A 21,313-nucleotide genomic window follows, 5' to 3' on the forward strand; every position below is an offset into this window, starting at 1 on the left:
AGCAACACTGAGCCAACAGGCTAATGAATGGAGCCTGCAGAATACATTGTTAACCTGCAACCTCACCCAGTCTCCATGCAGTCTATTAAGTCAGTACTCCTATTATTCACATTTTTGTGTTTACTGCTGCTGATACATTTGCTGTTGTACTTTATTTTGCTCCCAGTAATATACAGCTGTCTCAGAACCAAAATACCAAGGTGAGTGGACCGGCACTGGAGGGAGAAGAGGAGGAGGCTGTGAGGGGCAGTTGGTGACCTGCCGACTTACTTGCACGACGAAGCTTGCAGCATCTCCCTTTCCCTCTGTCTCCTCTCACTGACGGCCCCAGAGCACATCTGCGTCACATGCAAGGGAGGGGGCGGCTTGGTGAGAGGCGCCGAGATAGACAGAAAATTGTATACTGAGGACCTTGACAGCCTCACGGGCGGGATTTTTTTTTCCCCTCCTACGTACAGTGCATATAAAGGAGCCCCGATTTCTTCCTGTGCCAGCTCCCAGGCTTTGCCATCCCAGATAACGGCAGGCATGGGACTCCCCAGAGAAATGGGATGGGAAGGCGGGAGGTGGAGAGAGGCTTCCAGGTGACTTTTTCCTCTCCGCCTGCACTCGGTCACGGAGCTCTAAGAGACTGAGGAGGTGCCACCTGCCTCCCGCTGCGGCTGCTGCCGCCGCCGCTCCTCTCCGAGCTCTAGCTCGCTCCCCCGTTAATCAGATTAGCGCGTCCTAGCAGCCTCCCTCACCCGCTCTTCCCTCGCAAGTGTCCGTCTCCCCTGAGAGATGTCTCTCAATTCTGCCTCTCTCTCCTCCCCTTTCCACTGATCACCGTGCAGTCCTCGTCAGCTCTGGGCATCTCACCCTCTGTCTTTCTCCCTTTCCTGCTGGGTGTCTCTACCTCCTCTTGGCTCTGTGCATCGCTCCATCCATCCTCCCTCTCTCTCCGCACTGGGGTGTGCGCGCATCTCTCTCCGCCCGGCGGCTGCCACCCCTCGCCCTACAAGCCCAGCGCTGCCCGGAGGAGCCGCCGCTGCCGCCGCTGCCGCCGCCGGGCCCTGCCTGGCCGCCGTGAGTGCCGCCTCAGCCCGCGCCCGTCCCCCGCCCGCCGCGGCACCATGTCCGGCTCCGGCAGGAAAGACTTCGACGTGAAGCACATCCTGCGCCTCCGCTGGAAACTGTTCAGCCACCCCTCGCCGGCGGGCGGCCCGGCGGGGGGAGGCTGCCTGCCGCCCGACAGCAGCTTCGAGCACTGGGGACCGAGCCAGAGCCGCCTGCTGAAGAGCCAGGAGAGAGGCAACGGCGTCTTCTGGAAGAAATCCGCCTCCTCCGCCTCCTCCTCGGCGGCCACCACAGCCAGCGCGCCCAACGGGACGCTGCTGCCCGCCGGCGGCCGGCCGGCCGCGGGGCACGGCCCGGGACCGCCGCCGCCCCGCACCGTCTTCTACGTGGAGTCCCTGGAGGAGGAGGAGGAGGAGGCGGTGCCCGGCGGGATGGAGGTGGCCCGCGAGCCCGAGAAGCCCCTGGCGCCGGCGGAGCGGGAGGAGTCGCCGGGGGGCTGCGCCGATGGAGGCAGCCGGGCAACAGGTGACGGAGGCGGGCACAGGTAGGGCAGCTCCGGCGCCTCCTGCGCGCCCGGTCCGCCGGGGCATCGCGGAGCTCATCGCGGGGCTGTGCGGCCCCGGGGCGGTGGCGGGGCGGGGGCGCAGCCGGGCCGGTGCGCTGGCCTTGGTGCGGGAGGGTGCGGGTCTGGGAGAGGGACGAGTCCTACAGTTTGAACTGGCGGGGTTTGGAGGCGGAGGGAAGGGCGGCTGGAGGGCTGCCCAGGGTCCCGGGAGAGACCGGCCAGCTCACGGTCAAGGTGCCGCGGACCAAGGATGCTGCCCTTGGCCTGCCCATGGCCGTGCCCCTGCTCCTGGCCTGCGGCTGCCCCTGACCTGTCCCCGTCCCCGTCCCTGTCCCTGTCCCTGTCCCTGTCCCTGTCCCTGTCCCTGTCCCCGTCCCCGTCCCTGTCCCTGTCCCTGTCCACGCCTCCGCCCCTGCACCTGGGCTGCCCCTGCCCGAGAACAGGCTCCTCTCAAAGCCGGCGCTCCGCGCTGGGGACCGTCGCTCCCCAACTTTCTCAGAAGTTTATTAAAACGCTAGCGGGAGGTGGTGTACTTCTGGGTAATGGGATGACAGGTGAAAGCTCGGAAGTAAAAGCGTCCACTTTCTTGAAAGTCGGCGGTGTTACAGCCTACCTCAGAGAAAAATACTTGAAAGAATTTTATGAGTCATCAACTGAGTGACACATGAGAGAATGTAAGAGCAAGAAAGACACATCCAGATTCTTGCATTTCATACAAATGCGTTAATGTTGAATTGCTTTTCCTTCCCCTTCCCTGCCCTCCTCATGCCCAGCTGAAACAGAAATTAAAATCTTTTGAAGAAGGAAATGTAGCTGACAGAGAGCTTTTAGAAAAACTCTGATACAGATAGTCCTAAGCGTAAAATGAGTCATTACTTTAACTCTGCTTGCTCCTGCCTCCCCACAGTTTACTTCATTTTCATTTCCCTTGATTTTTATTTTTTTTTTCCTATGGAGAGAAATGTGCTGTTCAGTTTCTAAATATGAAAAGAAATAAAATAAATTATTTGTTTTGTTGTTCTTATTTTCATATTAGAAGTTAAATATATAGTATTAAATATTTTATGACGTGAAGGGATAGCACTGTGCTTATGTCTGGATTAGTACAGCTGTAGATAAACAAATGGGTGTGTAACTTTGAGTATGTTACACCTTTTCAGAGAGCTCTAAAGCATATGTTCACTCCTTGAATTGTTTTGTCTGTTAGCATAGTTTATTTCATAGGAGCTACGTAATATAAACTTGTGAAATAGCTGCTAATGAGTTATGGTATATTTTTAAAGCAAAAGCAATACTGAAGTTTTCATGAACACTGGAAGTTGTTCTGAGCAACAAGAGGGTGCTTATCCTAGGATTCAATTCAAATTATCAGATACACTACAAAGACAGGTAATACACCAACCCTAAAATTATATCTTCAAGGTTTTTTAAGAGGGAATGGGAGAGGTTCAAAACTATTACAAATATAATTTCATTCTGTGGACTTTTCATTTAGGTGTGTCACTGATCTGAGATTCTGTAGAGATCTGCATACTAACCGAAATTTACTGAGTGGCACCACTTGATTTGTCCATAAGATTTTACTTGATAGAATGTATGTACTCTGTGACACTATATATCTGATTACTGCTCTCGATTTTCACAATCCATTTCATGTTCTTAATTCATTGTTACTGAAACAACACATCTAGTCATCAGTAGCTCGTAATTCTGTTGAAGAAATATGCTCAAATTTGTTCAGATTTAAAATAATTGCTTCAGGAGATGTGATTTCATTATTGATGAAAATGCCACCTTTTGAGGTATGAAAATGTTTAAGATAGTTTTAGAGTCTAAGACTTGACTTTCTCTTTCTTATTAAAGAACCTTTCATTTCCCTCTAGGAACTTTGTATGTTATGTCAAGAGGTGGTCAAGTGCTGCAAAAATGACAGTTCTGTGCTTGAAAGTTCTTTGATCCAACAATCTTCTAATGCCCTGGAAAGTTATGTCTCACTCATTCTGTAGACATAAGTCTTTTTATAAATGTTTTTTCTGCTATTGGCATATATGTAGAAGTGAAAATTGCTTTTTGTTTTTTATTTTTAGTGCCTACTTAGTATGATTGTACCTCCAAAATAGTGTTGGTTGGATTCTTGTTTGGCGTTTTTGTTTGTTAGTTTCTTTGTATTAATTTTTTTTCTCATTTAGTCTCCTCAGCTTGGTACATGAATTTTGTCCTGGTATCCTTTTTCAGCTCAGCTGGATTTGTTTTTCAGTGGAGTTTTAGTTACTGTTTCTACATCTAAGCTAAACACAAAGCTGGATAATCTTGAATTCTTGGTTTTAATGTTCTGTTAGATATTGTGAGATTTATTTAATGAGAGAATATGGTTGTGTAATAATAAATACAGTCTACTTTGCTAATTTGGGTTTTTCTGCATGTTTCTGAAGAACATCCTGTCATTACAATTGTACAGTTTGTCTATGCATAAGTAAGGAATAAACGTGGATAGTCCTACTGGCATTGAGAAGACTGAAGAGTTAGATAGAGCATGTTATAAAGTACTTATCTAATTGTTCTACTTTCTATATTGTATCTGTAAAAAGAAAAAAATGTTTTACAGTTAACAATTAGTGCTAGAACATGGTCTGATTGCTTGAAATTGCTTAGAAACATGCATATCAAATTGGTTTAGAGCTGGCATGACAAAATTGTCAATAGATGCAGTGGGGATTTAAAGATTCGTTTTTTGATCTTCATTTCCTGAGACAAAACCGGTAGGAAAAAAATCTATAATACGAATTTTTATTAAAATTTACAAATCAGCCTCAAAATGCTTGGAAAAGACCAGTGCAAAGATTTGTGATGCATCCATCAAAGCCTCAAAGTTTATAATGGAGATTTTACATGCTTACAATGGCTCTTTTCAGGTGACTTGTTAATCAACCCTCAACATGAATGGGATTCACTTAATAGGAAAAGAGTTAGTATTTTAGCCCCTCCTTCTGAATGGGTGGTAGCATGTTTTCCTTACCTCACACTATTCAAATCCTATGAAGATGTAATTTCTCATGAGCCCTTGGCACTGTTCACCACTACACTCAATATGTTCCTCACAAACTAGTAACAGGTTTATTTTTACAACAGCCCTATTCTACAGAGGAGGGGCAAGCCAGAAAGAGAGATAAAAGTTAAAAAAAAATTGAATTGATTGGTTTCAGAACATATAGCACTTTTCTCCCACTACTTTCCCTGTTCTCAGTTGCACCCATAAATGAGGAGCCCATCTGCAAACCAGTCCCAGACTCCTCTGGTTGTGTGCGAGAGGAGTGGAGAACACAGAATTCAATTAACATTTGGTTTAAGAGACACTTCCAAGAAGAATATGCCAGATATGCCTAACCCACGTAAAGCAAGCACTGACAATGCAGAAGTCTTTCATAAAACATACAAGAATTCAAAAATACAGCTTCTGAAAGAAGATGGCAAATCCTTCCACCATTCGATAATTTCTAATAGTGTACTGTAAAGAAAGAAGCAAAAGGACTGAATACTGTGCCTTCCTCACACAACAGAGTTTCATGCTCAAATGTTGAGTCACTAGAAAAGTAATGAGGAAGGTATTTTATGTGTTTCTGTCAAGTTTTGTCAATGGGAAGTAAAAAATTCAGTATTAATGGGAATCCAAAAGGTTAATAAGTGAGAGAATAATTTTCTAATTCAAACATTAACTGAGAAATTTAGTTTGCATGTCTGTAGTCAAAACTATTTATTTAAATTAAATCACTGTGATCAGTGTAGAATCAGGAACATAAAAATGTGCACGGTTAAACTATATGATCAAAGCTTTTGTATAAGCATTTCTTTTGTATTTTTCTGCTCTGAGCCCACAAATCCTGCATTTTGATGCTTTTGCCCATTAGCCTCCACTTCCAAGTCTTCTTCCTTTTCTCCTAGCAACCTACAATCTTGTGGTTGGCATGCTGCTGTAGAAAGTTACGAATTTGAAACCTATCAGGATGAGCAACATTCCCAATGCAGCTTTCTAATTTAATGAGAAAATATTTTGTCCATTTTAGAAAATGTAGATAAAACTGTCATAAAAATATGCTACTTGACTATTTCATGTACTGCTGTAACTTTTTCTAGTCTTTAGAGAGGATTCTGGTCCCTGGTTTCTAAGTAAATGGAGCTTCCTGTTTACAGCTTTCATCTTGGTACCTGAACTTACAAGAAGAGAAGAATCAAGATACCTTCCTGTGCCTTAGTCTACCCTGTGAGCTCTCACACCTTCAAGTATTTTCACAACTGATCATGTGGCCTTTCTGAGGTGTTATCCATATTTGAACCATACCTTCCTTCTCCTGTGATAACCAGATCCTAAAATTAGATCCTAAAGAAATCAAATTAATAGCTGCTTATGTTTTTTGTATTATCTCATATAAACTGCTTTGTTAAGAAGGTAATTCAATTATTAGGGTGGAATATAGATCACACAATTCTGCATTTCTAGGTTATGGAATCAGAAGATGATAATCCATTTGTTTTTGTCATGAGCCAGTTTTTCAACTTTATTATGAAACTTCTAAAAATGGTTATATAACTTGTAGGCTTTTATATTTGTACTTTTAACTTTCACAACAAAAGAATCAGGGTTGCTACACAACACAGGCCACAGACCTTTCTCCTCCAAAGTTCTTATTCATTCTCAGAGGATCTATGCTCCGTGCATGGGATGCAGAAGAATCAGGTGATAAAAATAGTGCAAGATCACATAGCTGAAGACTGTATATATATACGTGTATGGAATTAGAGAAGTTACAAAGAGAATCTAGGTCTAGAATTTCCTAACTTTAAAAACTGGCTTTGGTACTTGTAGAACAGCATTTCTAAAGCTTGTCTGTTTGTTTTGGTTTGGTTTTTAACAAAAGAAGCAGAAGAGCACACAAGTCACTTCATGTACTGGCACTTCTTTTGTCCATCACTTGAATACAGAACTGAAACCTGAGGATTCACTGTGTATCCCATTGCCACTTGAACTGATAGAATAACTGACATCAGAAGAAAGTTCTTAATTTTTTGTTGGTAATTACAATGGTGGTTGTGTACTTTCTCTGCTGAATGTTGAGGACTTCCACAGCGGAAGATATTGTAAGGCTTTAGAGTCTTCCACTGCATTTGGAATTTTTGTGAAAAGCAGACTCATATATCTTTCTTCCTGCTGCTCTGGAACTTACTGTCTTTTGTTACATTCGCTTTACTTTTTTTGTGGTTTTTTTTTTTTTTTTTAATTGAATGTGTATTGTCCTCTACCTTATTCTTGCTTCTTTTTTTCCTGCTTTCCATGGTCTCAAAGGATTCCCAACTGCCTTCTTCAAGTCCTAGGTTCCTTACTGTCATGGTTTGAGCCTGGCACAGAGCCAGTGCCCCCATGAAAATGCCTCACCCTGGTGTCTGCTGTGAGATGTGACCAGGAATAAGCAAAACAGGCTCCAACTTAAACATAAAGAGCACTTTATTACCTAAAACTACAGGAAAAATAGGGAAAGACTATAAGGAAAAGGAAAAAAAAAATTGAAAACCTTACAAAAAAACCATTTTCCTCCTCCCCACTCCCTGACTTTCCCAATCCAATACATTCTCTCAAAAAACACCAACTGCCCAGCCCAGCACGACACTTTAGTATACTCAAACTGCAGTTCATGAAGAGGAAAGGAGTCCTTCTTGTTCCATAGGCTTCTGGAAACACACTGAAAACTTCGGATGCTTCTTTGTCACTTCGGCACCGCCCGGGGGAAAAAAAAAGTCTTTTTGCCGCTTGTGACATGTTCCTTCCATGCTCAGTGCTCTCACCACTGAGACATGGATCAGAGCTGCTTTTAGGGTGGTCTTTCAAGGATGCCTTGTCTCACTCCAAAAAGGCACAGTCTCTGCTTTTGGGACAACTGTCCCCCCCATATTTTTCCAACCCCCTGGGGCCAGGGGGTCCTCACAAATGAACCCTCCTGGTTTTGAGGCACTGCCTCCCCCTAAATGCAGTCTGTGTCACAGGAACAACTGAGTCCATGGCTACAAGAAAAAGTCCAGCCAAAAGGCCACTCCAAATCATCTCTCCCCATCCAATCATCTCCACAATCTCCGGGCCAAGTCATCTCATCTCTCATCTCCCTTCTTATTCAGCTTCGAGGAGGATTAGCATTTTTGTAAGGCCCCAATCATGCAAGAAAGGGTTAAAAGTTTTCAGTCTCTGCTGTCGGTCCCGGAGCGACTCCCACGCACGCTGCCCACACGCTGCCGCTCCGGCCGGGCAGTCTTCCTCCCCCTTCTCGCTGGCTGCTCTCCTGGGGGGGGGGGGGGGGGGGGGGGGGGGGGGGGGGGGGGGCTGGCTGCCCGATGTCTCGATGTCTCTTGGGGCTCCCCCACCCTTCCATCCTTGAAAGCCCCCTCAACCCCCACCTCTGTCCAGGCCCCAGGCCTACCGCATGGCTGGCCCCTCCCCCGCCCAGCAGCAGTGGGCCGGGCGGGGGAGAGAGATCTGAACTCCTCGCCCGACGATGTCCAAAAGAGGAAGTGCCAGGGCAGTGCCTTGCTTTTAACCCCTGTGTATTCTCGGAGGTGTGTCCAAACCCCACTGGCCACACCGGACGCCAGTCTCAAACCCAAAACCTTCATTGGTTTGACCACAGCTTCCCAGAATTCCCACTCCTTCCTGGTCAAACCATGACACTTACCCAGAAATCATTACTTGGTTTTACCATCTTCTCTTACCATCTGCTTCATTGATTTACTAACCAGGTTACTTTCTGTCCAGTCTTGCCTGTACCTTGTCCTAGATGCTTACAAAAATAAAGTCAGGTTTCCCCTAGTTCATTAACAGCTTCTTGGACCTCTCATTCTTCTGTTTCTCCCTGAGTGTTTTGCAATCTTTGAATTTTGATATCATTTAAGCCTTCCCTTATCTCCTTAGCCATTTTTTAAGAAAATCCTAATAGAATTCCCATTCCTATGTTTTTACCTCAGCTCCCCATTTTACCTTGTTCTCTGATTTGTTTTATCACTGGCTGCCAAGCTGATGGTGGTATTTGCTGTGTTTAATGGGTCAGCAAGACACTTTAGTTTGAGTAACTCATTCAGTCCATGATGGGGATTTGTCCTATCTTATCATCTCATCTCATCTCATCTCATCTCATCTCATCTCATCTCATCTCATCTCATCTCATCTCATCTCATCTCATCTCATCTCACCTTTATCTTAGATGCACATTTTTGAAGAAGGTGAATTATTTTTCAGATGTCCCTATTTCTCTTCATTGACTAAAGTGACTAGTTCAGGTTCAAATGTTTGATTTAAATGTTTAATGTTCAATTAAATTTGGTAAAAAGAACACCATTTGAAGTCTGCATTGCAAATTCAAGCTGTTCTAAAAAGATAGAATAAGTGGATAGAATTATTGAATTATTATATTCTCACAGTGTTATTAAGAAGCATATCACTCATCTCAAAAAAAGTATGGATGCTGCTAGAGAACATGAGCCCATTAAACATACCAGGAAGCAAAGGACTTGACCAGTTTTTTGGTTGTTGTTACCCACGTACTTTCAACATCGACAAAACCAACCATTGTTTTTTCCTCTGGACTAAGTTGCACTGTTTTGCAGGAATATTTTTAAAAAATGCAACATTAAAGAAAGATTTGGCAGTGAAAATATCAGTTGCACAGGGAGTGACTGAATCAGTGAAATACCTCTAAAACTATGGACCTCTTAAGGGTAACATCAAAGAACATTGCAAAAGGGAAATGCTTTTCAACCTTTTCATAGTCGAAGTAAAAGAAAGAACAGAGAATAGCCATCTTTAAAATCCAATTGATGGTGAATCATTATAGATAAGTCTGCAGAAATACTGTTGGCTTGAATATATTTTTTTTTCCCTCGAGAAAATAATTTCTGGAATAATAACAGTAGGGACATATATAAGTCTATATATGCTCAAATAAATATGTACCATCTACATTTCTCTCTTAATATAAACATGATAAGATTTACATATATAAAAGTGCATATATGTATATAATTTATATAGTTCTTAATAAATAAATTAGAGTTGATTCCTATATAATATGTTTGTGAACAGTGAAGCTCATTTAAATATTGTACATGGAAAAAAATAGAGCATATTGTTGGAATCTGTTAAAGTCATAAGAATGCTGCTGATGCATACAGATAAACATACTCCTAACACATAATCATTGCTTTCCAGCAGCTTCTTCTTATCCTTGTGACACATTTTTTTTGTACCCTGTTGGAAGCAGTTTAAGAATTTGCTCTTTCTATCTGTATCTCAAGCTTGCATTTTTTAGGTGAAAATTACTCCTTAAATGTTATGCTGTGATGTTTTGGCAGAATTTTCTAGCATACAAGTTTCCTGGTGTTGTTAGAACAATTTTTTAGAATACAGAATCGATGATCTAAAGTAAACTATTGACACTAGGGAAAGAACTAGATGTTGTTAAAAGTTTCAAAAAGGAAATTTATCTTGTAAAAAGTTGAGAACTGCTGCAACCCAAATCCCCAGACTTTAACTTTACCAAAAATTTAATTTCATCAGTATCTAAATTTTCTGATTTTTATTTCAAAAAGTCATAACTTACCAATAATTTGAGATGAACATAGATCCAAAATACTAAACTATTATGACTTTTTAGTAAGAGTGTAAGTTAAGGTTATAACTTTGTTTAGATGTTTTTCTATTAGTAATTTAAATATTTTTTGTAAATTTTTGAAAATGTTACTTTTAACTGTAATATTGGGTTTAAACATTGTCATCATTTATACTTTAAAAATCGTCTTTTAGGTGAAAACTTTTTTCTTCAAAATAAAAGAAAGTAAGTTTCTCCAAAATTCATGTTAAAAATTAGCTTCAAGTTTATGTCGCATTGTTCTTTCCATATCTTCTATTTCCAGCTGAAGTCTTGAATGTTTGTACTGGCTGTGCTGAGGATTACTGTCAGTTTAGGTCAGTGTTACAGTTCTGTAGTCCTAATGATATATATTCACAGCATCAGAGGGGATTGCCACAAGTAGCCTGGTTTTCCAAAGCACATTTGGAGTCATATCTCCTATTTCTTTACTCTTCAATCCTTTACTCCATCTCTCCCTGCCACGTTTTGGCTGTCACACAGACCTTTCCCATCAATTAGGACCCTCAGTCCATTCTTTCACTTGCTCAGGCACATCTTATCTCTTGATTTCCATTTTCACTACTTTATGTGGAATTTCATCTGTTCTTGACTCATGGAAAATATTGACTTTAATTAATGAGATAAAATGGAAAATAAATTATGGGTGTTTAACTCTCAGAAATGAGCCAACAGAAAAACACAGAAGAGAACAACAGAAAAACACGGAGAGAATTAAGACTTGGTTAAATGTTGTGTGTATTCCAAAGTTTGGACTTCAACTTATTATATTAAAATGGAATGTTAGAAATAAAACATGTAAGATTATGTAAAATTGAAAATAAGAGCTTTTATATTTTAGTGTTTGCCGTTATCTCGAAATTTGAGAGATGGAAATGTCTTTTTCAAAACTTAAAAATTATTTCTTTAATCTTAACCAACAATCTTTATCACACAGGATTGATTTTATGGATTTAATATGCAATGATTTTCTTATTCTTTAATAAGTAGCTGGGTGAAGTTCATGGAACGCATCATCTGCAGTTCATTCCTTTTTTAACTCTATCAGTCAAGTTTTCTGTTTGACTATATTTCATCAAAATTAAAATATTCAACCTTTTGTAACATTTGTATTTTCCTGTCATCTGTTTTCATCCTTCCTCCCACTCTTACCATACGGAAAAAACAGCACTGTTTTGACCTTGGTGTCTTTTTGCTGCTACATAGGTTTGCTTTGTGCAAAACTCATGAAGGAAAACAAAACCAAATTAAATTTTAAAAATCACAAAAGATCCTTGGATCTGAATGGGTATAATCGCATGCAGCATCTTTGCTGAATGAAGTCCTAGGACTGAATACTATTTGGCCTCCTAATTATTTCTAGAGATTCTTCAATGGTTTAAGGGATCCATACCCAAAAATAGTGTTGAATTATGTAAGGAGAAAAAAGTACAGGATACATACTTCATGCCAAATTCTGTTGCGCTCTGTTTTTCTTTGAAACTATGGTTTCTGAGATTATTTTATATTCTAGCTGGGAATAGGTTCTTTCAGAGTGTAGAAGTTATTTTACCTTCAGCAAGTATGGAGAAAACGTTATAAAAACCACTGCATATGTATTTGCAGGAATATATGGCACTTCAGATACTCAACTTTTAGTTCTTGGATGGACTTCTGATTGCCTACAGAGATATAACTTCTTTTCATTTCGTGGGCCAGTCAGGCGGATCACTTGTCCAAGCCAATCTGATTCACTGCTTTTTTCCTCATATTCCTTGTTATTTCTCTACTTATAAATTGGAATATGTAATATTGGTGTGCCTCCATCCACTACTAATTTCCACGTGCATTGCTATAATTTTGTTCATGCACTCAAATGATAATAGTTTATGAATGTCCAAAAGATTAAATTCATAAAGTTATTTCTGTTATAGAGTTTTGTAAAGATAATCATCATGCTAAATGCAAACCTTCTGTGTGTAATGTCTGGTGGCTCTTATTTATGCTGTATTTATTTATTGAATTCTCTTCTGTCAGTTGTTTGATCATCATTTTGCTATTAACTTAACCACAAAGATAATCACATTTTATATCAATTATCTGAAGTTCAGAACAAAAATACCCCTTCAAAGCAGGAATAGTAAGAGTAACTCCAAAGTAAACTAGACATCAAAAATAGGGAAGGAAAAAGGAGAAAGAAGGGAAGAGAGAAAATAAAATAAACAACTCCATTATATTAATTAGTGGGAACAGTTTTTTAAACTATTTTTAGTCTTCTATGGATAAACATAAGGACTTCAAACTACAGTCACATCTAAGAAGTTGTTTTTTAATAGCAAAATTCAATTAATAATTGTTTGTTAATCAACAATGCCTTCACCAACATATTTGATGATAATTAATCCTCCTGAGTTAAGTTTTTGCGTATCTTGACTCTGGTATTTTAATTTAGAAGATTAATGACTTTTGTTTGAAAAGTAATAGTCTTTGAGAGGATAGAAATTTAGATGAAAATGAATGCTTCTCTACACTGTTCATTGGAGATTTAAAAGGAATTTATGAAAACTGCTATAAAAGGGATTGAAGAGGAAAGCCTTGACATTCAAAATTAGTAACAGTAGTTGTATCAGTAAGAATTAGATGTTTCTTATGCACCCAGTACTTTCATTTAAGTCAGTAAGGACTAAATAATGAAGAAAAACATATGCTTTTTAAAAATAAAAATGAAAATATTTTAAAATGATTCACCCATATGTTGTAGGAGAGAATTAAAATACACACAGTAATCTTGAAAAAAGTAAAAGACCTCTGAGAAAATGAATATGGAGTAGTGCAACTTGCTATCCTGTCACAACCACAATCAGCAGAGATGTGAAGTAGGATCAAATGTCTAGATAGCATTCTGCAGAAGTGTTGCACTTAGTACAAAGCAAGTAAAATATGAATCGAGTATTCCATACAACTGCTAAAATTTAATCATAGGAGTACATGAACAGACACATAGCCTGTGAAAAAATGAATTTCTATTTTCTGATCTGTTTGGGTACAGCCTCAGCTCTACTGTATTGTCCAGAACTATCAAGAAATGCTTGGATTGTTTGAAGAAATTCCAGGTAAAAAAAGTTACTATCATTTTAGAAAACATGTTGTACCAAGAAAAGATTATCACAGGAAAGAAATGTTGCTGTATTTTTTAAATACAAAACGGGTTTACTGCTAGTGGTGTGGACTCTTTAATATCTTGGATTATAAGATTATAGTAAACTAGACAAACTTCTGTCAACTGTGACATGTTTAGACATGACAATCTTTTTGCCTTGAAGAAAGAAGAACATTCAATAATATCTCACAAACTGTCACTAAGTATCTTTCTATGAAAAGGTTGCCTGCAGATACTGACACAGTTTAAAAAAAAAAACCTAACCTTTTGTATGAGGACTCAAAGTTTTTTATCATTCACTTTTTACAACAGTCATTGAATATATCTTTTAGAATTTAAGTACATCCTCTCTTTAAGTTTTATGAGTTCATCTGATTTGCTGTTCTGCTGGAGTACTGTGGTGTGCCAAATCTCATGACTGTGCATAACCAAAATCAGTCCCCCTCATTTAGACATTTAACATAATGCACAGACTGATATCTTAAAAAGCTTAGTGTTCAAAGAAATTCCACTTATTGAAAGTGAATGCCAGTGCTATTATTTGTGGATGATTTGTTTTGTGTATTTGTTTACCATGGGTTTTTTTTTTATCTGTTTGTTTTCTAAGACAGAACACTGAAGCAAAAATAAATTAATTGCATGGGGGAATTTATGAACTGAAACTAGCTATTTTGAGTCTGAGTCCTTAAAGGCAAGATCTTAAATCTCCATCAAGTAAATGCTACTGTAAAATAAATTTATGCACAGTACTCATAAAAAAGAAGCCTAGGTACGTAATGAAAACTTTTGTATTTGGTTCATCAAGCTGTAACTCTTTAGCTATGTGAAATTTGATGTGTTCATTTCTGTGCACAAGCTTTGTCGTTATCCCCCATAACTATCCCACTGTATGTCATATTTCTCATAACATTATCTTAAAAATATTGTGGAAAATACAATGAAGTTTCTTGCTTCCAGATAGTCAATTAGATACAAAATAAAAACTTAAAACCATTTTGTATGGTTCCCTAAGTAATGGCTAGTGCCATTTCTCTCACCACCATGAAAGTTGAAAATTTGAGTTTTCTTCAGGTGATGCTGTTTTCATGACAGGCTTCAAACATTACTAAAACTGAGAGTTGAAATAAGACCTGTTTATGTGTAAGACTCTTAATCCTCTCATAATAAAAGAGTACACAATATTAAGAGTGTAATGCATAGAATGAAACATGGTTGTCTAATAAGGGAGATTTCTGTCTGAAGTGTCCCATTTCCTTTGTAGGGGTGACTGGAAATGTAGCAAAAAAGAGGCAGTGAGTAGCTAGGAAAGGAAGGAATGTGAGTTATCTTATGAATCCTAATATAAAAGGCTTACTTCAGAAGGAGAAATTCATTGGAAGGTTTCTTTCCAAATTTTGGTGATTAAGAAATGATACAGATGTTTCTTAAATCTTTGGTCTGCTGTTGAAATTAATTCCTTTAGGGATGCAGCAAAAACATTTTGAAAAGAGAACAGTTAAAAAAAAAAAGGATACAAAAACCTAAAAAAAATTGTGAGATCAATTAATCTCAAATGAAATTTGGAAAGTACCCCTTTTTTCTTCCCCCCCACAATCTAAGTGTTCTTTTACCACAGAGATGTGTCTAGGCATATGTTATTTTGCAAGGTGAAGTCAAATAACATCTCTCTTCAGGGCCTTGTTTTAGTTTTTCCCTCTTGGCTTTTTGTGTAGTCTAAACAGAGCCACCCATGATTATTGTACTGTAGGAAAAGCTCAGTATACTTCAGGACCTTTACTTAGTTTGACTTTTTATGTTAGCATATGAAAACAGAAGTCGAAAAAAACCAACCCAATCCAACAGATGGTCTGTGCATTCTGCTCCAAGCAGATGATAGATTCATTCTCTAGTGTATGCATTGTCTGCTAAGAGTTTTCAATAAAGTATGATTATGGCCTAAATTGCTCAGAAAAATGTCAATGTCTTTTTAAAAAAATCATTTTAGATGGTGAGAAGTCTACATATTTCAACATATGTACAGTTGTATGCTTCTGTGATATAATGAATATAGATATTTGATATTTAAATATAGTAAGACAAATCAGAAAAATGCTAATTTCTGGAAGTGTTCCTACCTCTCTTTGCAAATGTCATGTTTTGACTATCTATTGCAAACTTTGCTGTCAGGGCCACAACACTGTAATAAAACTTTTCTCTCTCTAAGTCTGAGCATATTGAAATAACAAGTAGATGGATCTCACTTTCCTCACTGATTTGTATTGATTTTTTAAATATATATTTTTCATTATTTAGTCCAAAATTTCCTGGAGAATACGCAGATAGTAATACTGGCTTTTTTATATTTTGAAAAAACCCCACCACATTGGAGAAGAGTGTGATGGAACACAGAGAAATGCAATTCCCTTTTGTGTGCAGGTGAAATTTAATTTATCTAAGATTCCTTTCCATTACCATAAAAGGCAATCATTCTGTTGGAAAACAAAATCTAGCATTGTATCAGAGAAAGTAGCAGATGTAATTATTCTCTTTTCACTTTTGTAACAGTTTTTCTTTTCAGGAACAGAGCTTTGTCTAAAAATGTATAAAAATGTGCACCAAAAAACCACAAACTTTATGTCATATACAGTAGACAATTTTAAGAATATCAAAACTCAATCTAAAGCTGACATAATTTAAAAATAAATTATCTATCAAAACCAGGTATTCCTAATGACTATCCATGTAAATGTATTGCATGCCTTGTCTTTGCTATGTGGTATTTCAGAAAATCTTGCAGGGTTATGCATATTTTTGCCATAACCTTTGTCTTCTAAACCCTAATTTCCTTTGCCTCATGCTTATTCATATAAGAATGTCTGATTGCACTAATGATTATACTAAAATGGTCCATGTAGCAAATTTCTTTAGGCTTGTTTGAAAATTAATGGAAGCCAAAGTGTGTTAAAAGTAGGAATAAATAATCCTTGTGTGTAAAATTTGATCATTCTATTCTAATTCAATTCACTGTGAATGGAAGAGTCAGTCAAAAAAAATCTGATTCTTCTTTTCTGTACACAAAGCAAGGATTAACATGACTTTTCCATGAAAATATTTTTGTGGTAAAATACTCTTTTATAAAAAATGGTGGGAAGGTGTTGTTACACTGATACCATTTATTGATTAAAATAAATAATTAAGAGTTTCAGAGTTACTGAAACTTCCTATATGGCATATGAAAAAAAAAAAAAACCCAGTCTCATTAGGAAAAAAAAAATCACAGATCATAATTAGATAGTTTAAATGCCTAAAGAGCATGACAAGAACTGGTGCTAAATTATTCAAATTATATGTTGCATTGAGCTGATAAGGATATTTGTTTTGTGATTTTTGCATTCTGGTTTGTTAAATCATCAATGTTCTGATTGTATTGCTAGAATTATGGAAAATTATTTATCTCAAAATCTCATCAAATGGTTCAAGAGATGGTTTCAAATTTAATGGATGAATAAGGAAAATATATTTTATTATTATTTCTTACAGATCACATATGGTCACAGATCATATTTTGGGGAGTTTGGCCACCACATGAAAGTTTTTAAATTGCGTACTTTTTTCTGAGCACATATGTTCTTCCCTGTGAACAGTTCTCTGGCTTAAGTAATCTTTTGGGGTTTAGAGTCTCTTATGTTTATATAGACTTGCTATATGATTGAGAACGGATAAAGGTTTCAATAACAGTAATAAGTTTTAGATGGATGAACTTTACGCTACTCCTTGCCTTTTGAAGAAAATATGCTAAATAGTCTAATATGCTAAATTAGTCTTATATTAAAGTTTATAATTTACTCTCAGCATAATATTTCAGTCTTATTTTCCATTACTGCTGATAGCTACTCAGTAAGATGTAGTGTCAAAAGGAAATGAGCCATAGCGATCTTATAGATAGGAAATAATATATTTGCTAAAAGCATAATAGGGGCAAAAAAAGCAGTATTATTCTTCTGCTAAGCCTTTTGTCACATGCTATGCATTGTCCCTGCTTTATGACCTTTTCAAATGGCATTTAATTTTAATTCTCCACATTGTATTGAAAACTAATTTCTGAGATAAAAGCAACATTACTTAGGGTTTATAATTAGAAAATTTAGGAGAAATGGCATACAAACCAGAGGAACTAGATTTTTAGTAAACCTCCTCCGACTGCTGTAACTTTTCTTACTCTTACTTTTGTGTATTCGATTACTAGGTCAAAAAAAATTTAACGACTTTCCCAAATTTTCTTTGCTAAAACTCTAAGCTTTGGTGAACCTCTTTCAGCCTTGTTTTTCAGGTGATACATTAGTTTCTTCAATTTAATTTTACTCATCTAACAGAAAGACAGCTAGTTCCATAGTCATCTAGTCAACATAATGTACTTGGTATTTGAATATAGCTTGTCTTAAAAAAGATGTGCATATTCTGCACGAGATGAGTCCTCTGTGTGATGAGAGGGAAGCAGGATCACAGTTTTTGAGTGAGATCATTATTGAAGTAGAGTATTTCAATACATTTTAGCTATTTAAATTTAGATTACGGATTTTGGTGTATCTTCCTATATTCTATGGAAAGTGGATAAAAAGACATACTTTAAGCCATGGTTCAGCTGACATACATCAGATGTCTACAGTAATATGGATTGGATTGTTCTTAAGAAGTGCTTAGATTTCTGTACTACCCATTCTACATTTCCATAAGGATTGTCCATGATTAGAATAATGAAGAATAAACTGGGGCAAGGCAGAATCTGAATTTTACTCTTCTAATGAGCTTAAGTTTCTGGGAAGGCAGCCCAAGCTTGATCATCTTAACCTAAAATGATAAAAAGAATGAATGAAAGGAGAATAAATATTCCTTTCAAGGTAGAAATAAAGAATAATTTTTAGCTCCTCTCTTTCATATATAGATGGAGTTACTTCAAATTACATCTTATACTCTATAAAAGAAGGCATTGGGATAAAAAGGTAGTACATTAGTAACTCATAAGGTTCTAAAGAGATACAAAACAAGAATTGCACAGTACTGCTAAAGAAACTACTTTATAAGGAAAATTTTACAAATTAGAAAAACAAATGCAAAATGAAAATTTTGAAGTGAAGTTACTCTTGCAATTAAAAGTGTTGCAATTTTCAGTTCAAAGCACATATTTTTCACCTGTAGAGAAGAAAACCTGCAACTTTTTAACATTACTGAACCACCTGCTGAACCATCTATTCGAATTATTTTCAAATGTGCTTAAGAGCTCTATATAAGAACTTCATACAGAGATACTGTTCAGAGATAATGGATGAAAATTTTTGAATTCAAACAGAATTTATTCAGATTGAGGCTCAACTTTACCGAGCTCCTGAGCTATTGACAGTGCTACTGGTACCGAATAAGATCTTTTTGATGTCTGGTGACTAGTAGTTCCTGATCAAATTTTGAGATTAGCCAAGACAAAATAATTGAAAGTTTTGAAAGAAAATTTCTAACAATTTAATTTTATTGGATCCCAATGGTTATTTTCCTTTTTCTTTTTTTCTGTTATGCATTGACCAAAAATAAATATCTCTTGAGAAAGGAGTATCAGAAAAGCATATCCATAAAGCAAAAATGCAAAAAAATCTGTATTTTTTTACTTTTTGGTAGATACATTTGCTGTCTTTTAAACAGAAATTATCACAAGCTCAACTCTTGTCTTAATATTTCATAACCTTAAGCCTTATAAAACTTTAACTCAGATATAAAATTTTTATAGGTAGCAGAAGATGCTGAATGAGAATGTTTTGAAAGAGGTTCTTTCACACAAAGAAAAAAGCAATGAAGTAATTGTGAATATTTCATGTTGTAAGAACTAGCTTCAATGTCAACCTTCATTTATTTGAGAAAAAAAGTTCCACCAAAAGGTTAGTTATAACCTTTGGAAAAGGTTACTTTATTAATACCAAGCAGGGAAGCATATGAAATGTTTGCAAGCCTTTGTGTTTTTAGTATGTCTGTTTCTGATGTCAATTAAACATATAATCACTCAGGGAAAAGTGCATTTTGAAATAAACATTGGCAAAAGCTTTATCCTTCAGAAAGTATATTAAAGGAAAACAAATAAGGGAGAAATGATTGATATGTATTTCAGATTGAAGTCTGCAAGCCTCATTTTATTGTAGGAGTTAAACAGTAGCATTTGGATTTTCAGTTCTGACTGACTATACCATTTTGCTTGGCTTCATTGGTTCCTCTAAAATTAGAAACAGAAGTAATGAATGACAGCAACAGAATTTAAGAAAGTCCACCTAAAGAATCATGCCTGAGATCAAGAGTATTTGATCACAGCTGGATGGGATAGTCCATTTATGCCAAGTTCTTCCAGTCACAAGTAGGTTGCTAAAAGCTATATGTGGTGGCACTATATTAATAAATTATTGGCTAACTAGTATGATTGATGGGTATCCAATGTTTTTGTGTTTCCTATCCTCAACTCAGAAATAGCTTCAAGGACTGAAATGAGGGACATTTTGTTTTGAGCTGTCATTTCTTTGCTTCCTTTCCATGCCCCAGTTGCTCTGTAGTTTACAGCACTGTCAAATATGGGTCACCTTATCACTGACTACACAAGTTGTGACAAGCATTAATGTGAAGGAGAGTTTTATTCAGAATACAGGAAACAGCTTCTCAAATTATCTTTTCTTCTTTTCTCTCACCCTTTTTTCCTCCTGTTTTTTTCTTCTCATTCCTCAGCATTGAGCTGTATTGCTGTCATAGCCCTGTGCAAATACTACTTTGTAAACTGCAAGCATAATAAAATTTTTGGTCATGACAAATGACTCAAGTCAGTCTTTCCTATTAAGTCCGTGTAATGGCTGCAGTATGTACTGTGCTGTACTGAGGAATTGGAGTGTAGCCTCTGCAGGAACTAACCTACCAATTTTTAACCAGAAGTAAATCAGACAACAATGAATTGTCTTCTTCTTTAAGAGTATTCATAAAGTCTCTACTGTGCATTTTCTGTGGAGAGAAAAGTTTCCCAGATTTCTGAAACCTTGTGCAGACTCTGTGTGCTAGTTTTTCTTTTATCAGGTTTTGTTCCCAACTTCATTGCATGCAAATTTCCATGGGGACTTTGAGAAGGTTTGGTTCAATAAAATGATATAAAATTGACTCTTCATTTTACATCTGGAAAGTGTGGACTTTAGAGACATTACCAATAACTGACAGGTATAAGATGCTCACCAAGGTGCCTGTGCCCTATCATCTTAAATGTATGGTATCTGATTTAAACATGGTTATGAGAAATATTTATTTTAAATAAAATGGCTGTGGTGGTACATTATGCATTCTAGATCACATATAGACACATACACAAGCAGATGAATTTTCCATTCCCACAGAATAAATACAGTGAAAATCTCTCAAAATGAAACTGTGCCTGTATTTCAAAATATTAAGAAAATAATGGTTATTATTATGAGAATGCTAAAAGAGGATTAAAGTTAAATTTCTGTCATATCAACTTTTTGAGAAGTTAAAGACAAAAACTCACTGCTAGATCAAAGATTCCAACATCTGACTTAGTAAGTGTCTGCTAAGCATATATTAACATAAGGAAAGAGGATCAAATGGTATTTTACATTTATTAAGAAAACAAAATTATTGACAATGAATCCAGAGTTATTGTCTAAGTGGTAATAGCCAAATTTTAGCCAGTTTAGAGCTTATTGTTTCCCATCTGTAGTGATTGTTCCCCAGTCTCCTTGATTCTGCAGTTTTCAACATTGAATTTAATCTACTTTTGGTAATGTTCAAATGTATTACTCAGTCATTTAGAAGCATGAGATCTTTCTTATGCCTCTATGATCTGGTTAGATGTGATTGTCTTTA

General features: G+C 37.4%; 1 protein-coding gene across 1 annotated transcript in view; it reads left to right on the forward strand.

Moving 5' to 3' along the window:
- Positions 1–500: 500 nt before the first annotated feature.
- Positions 501–21,313, forward strand: part of KLHL1 (kelch like family member 1) — a 190,584-nt gene continuing 169,771 nt past the window's right edge. The window contains exon 1 of the mRNA XM_064713523.1: positions 501–1,600. Coding sequence (XP_064569593.1) covers positions 1,113–1,600 — 488 coding nt within the window. The 5' untranslated portion in view covers positions 501–1,112. The remainder of the gene's footprint in view (positions 1,601–21,313) is intronic.

This window comes from Zonotrichia leucophrys, chromosome 1 (assembly GCF_028769735.1).
Source record: "Zonotrichia leucophrys gambelii isolate GWCS_2022_RI chromosome 1, RI_Zleu_2.0, whole genome shotgun sequence".
NCBI classification, from domain to species: Eukaryota; Metazoa; Chordata; class Aves; order Passeriformes; family Passerellidae; genus Zonotrichia; species Zonotrichia leucophrys.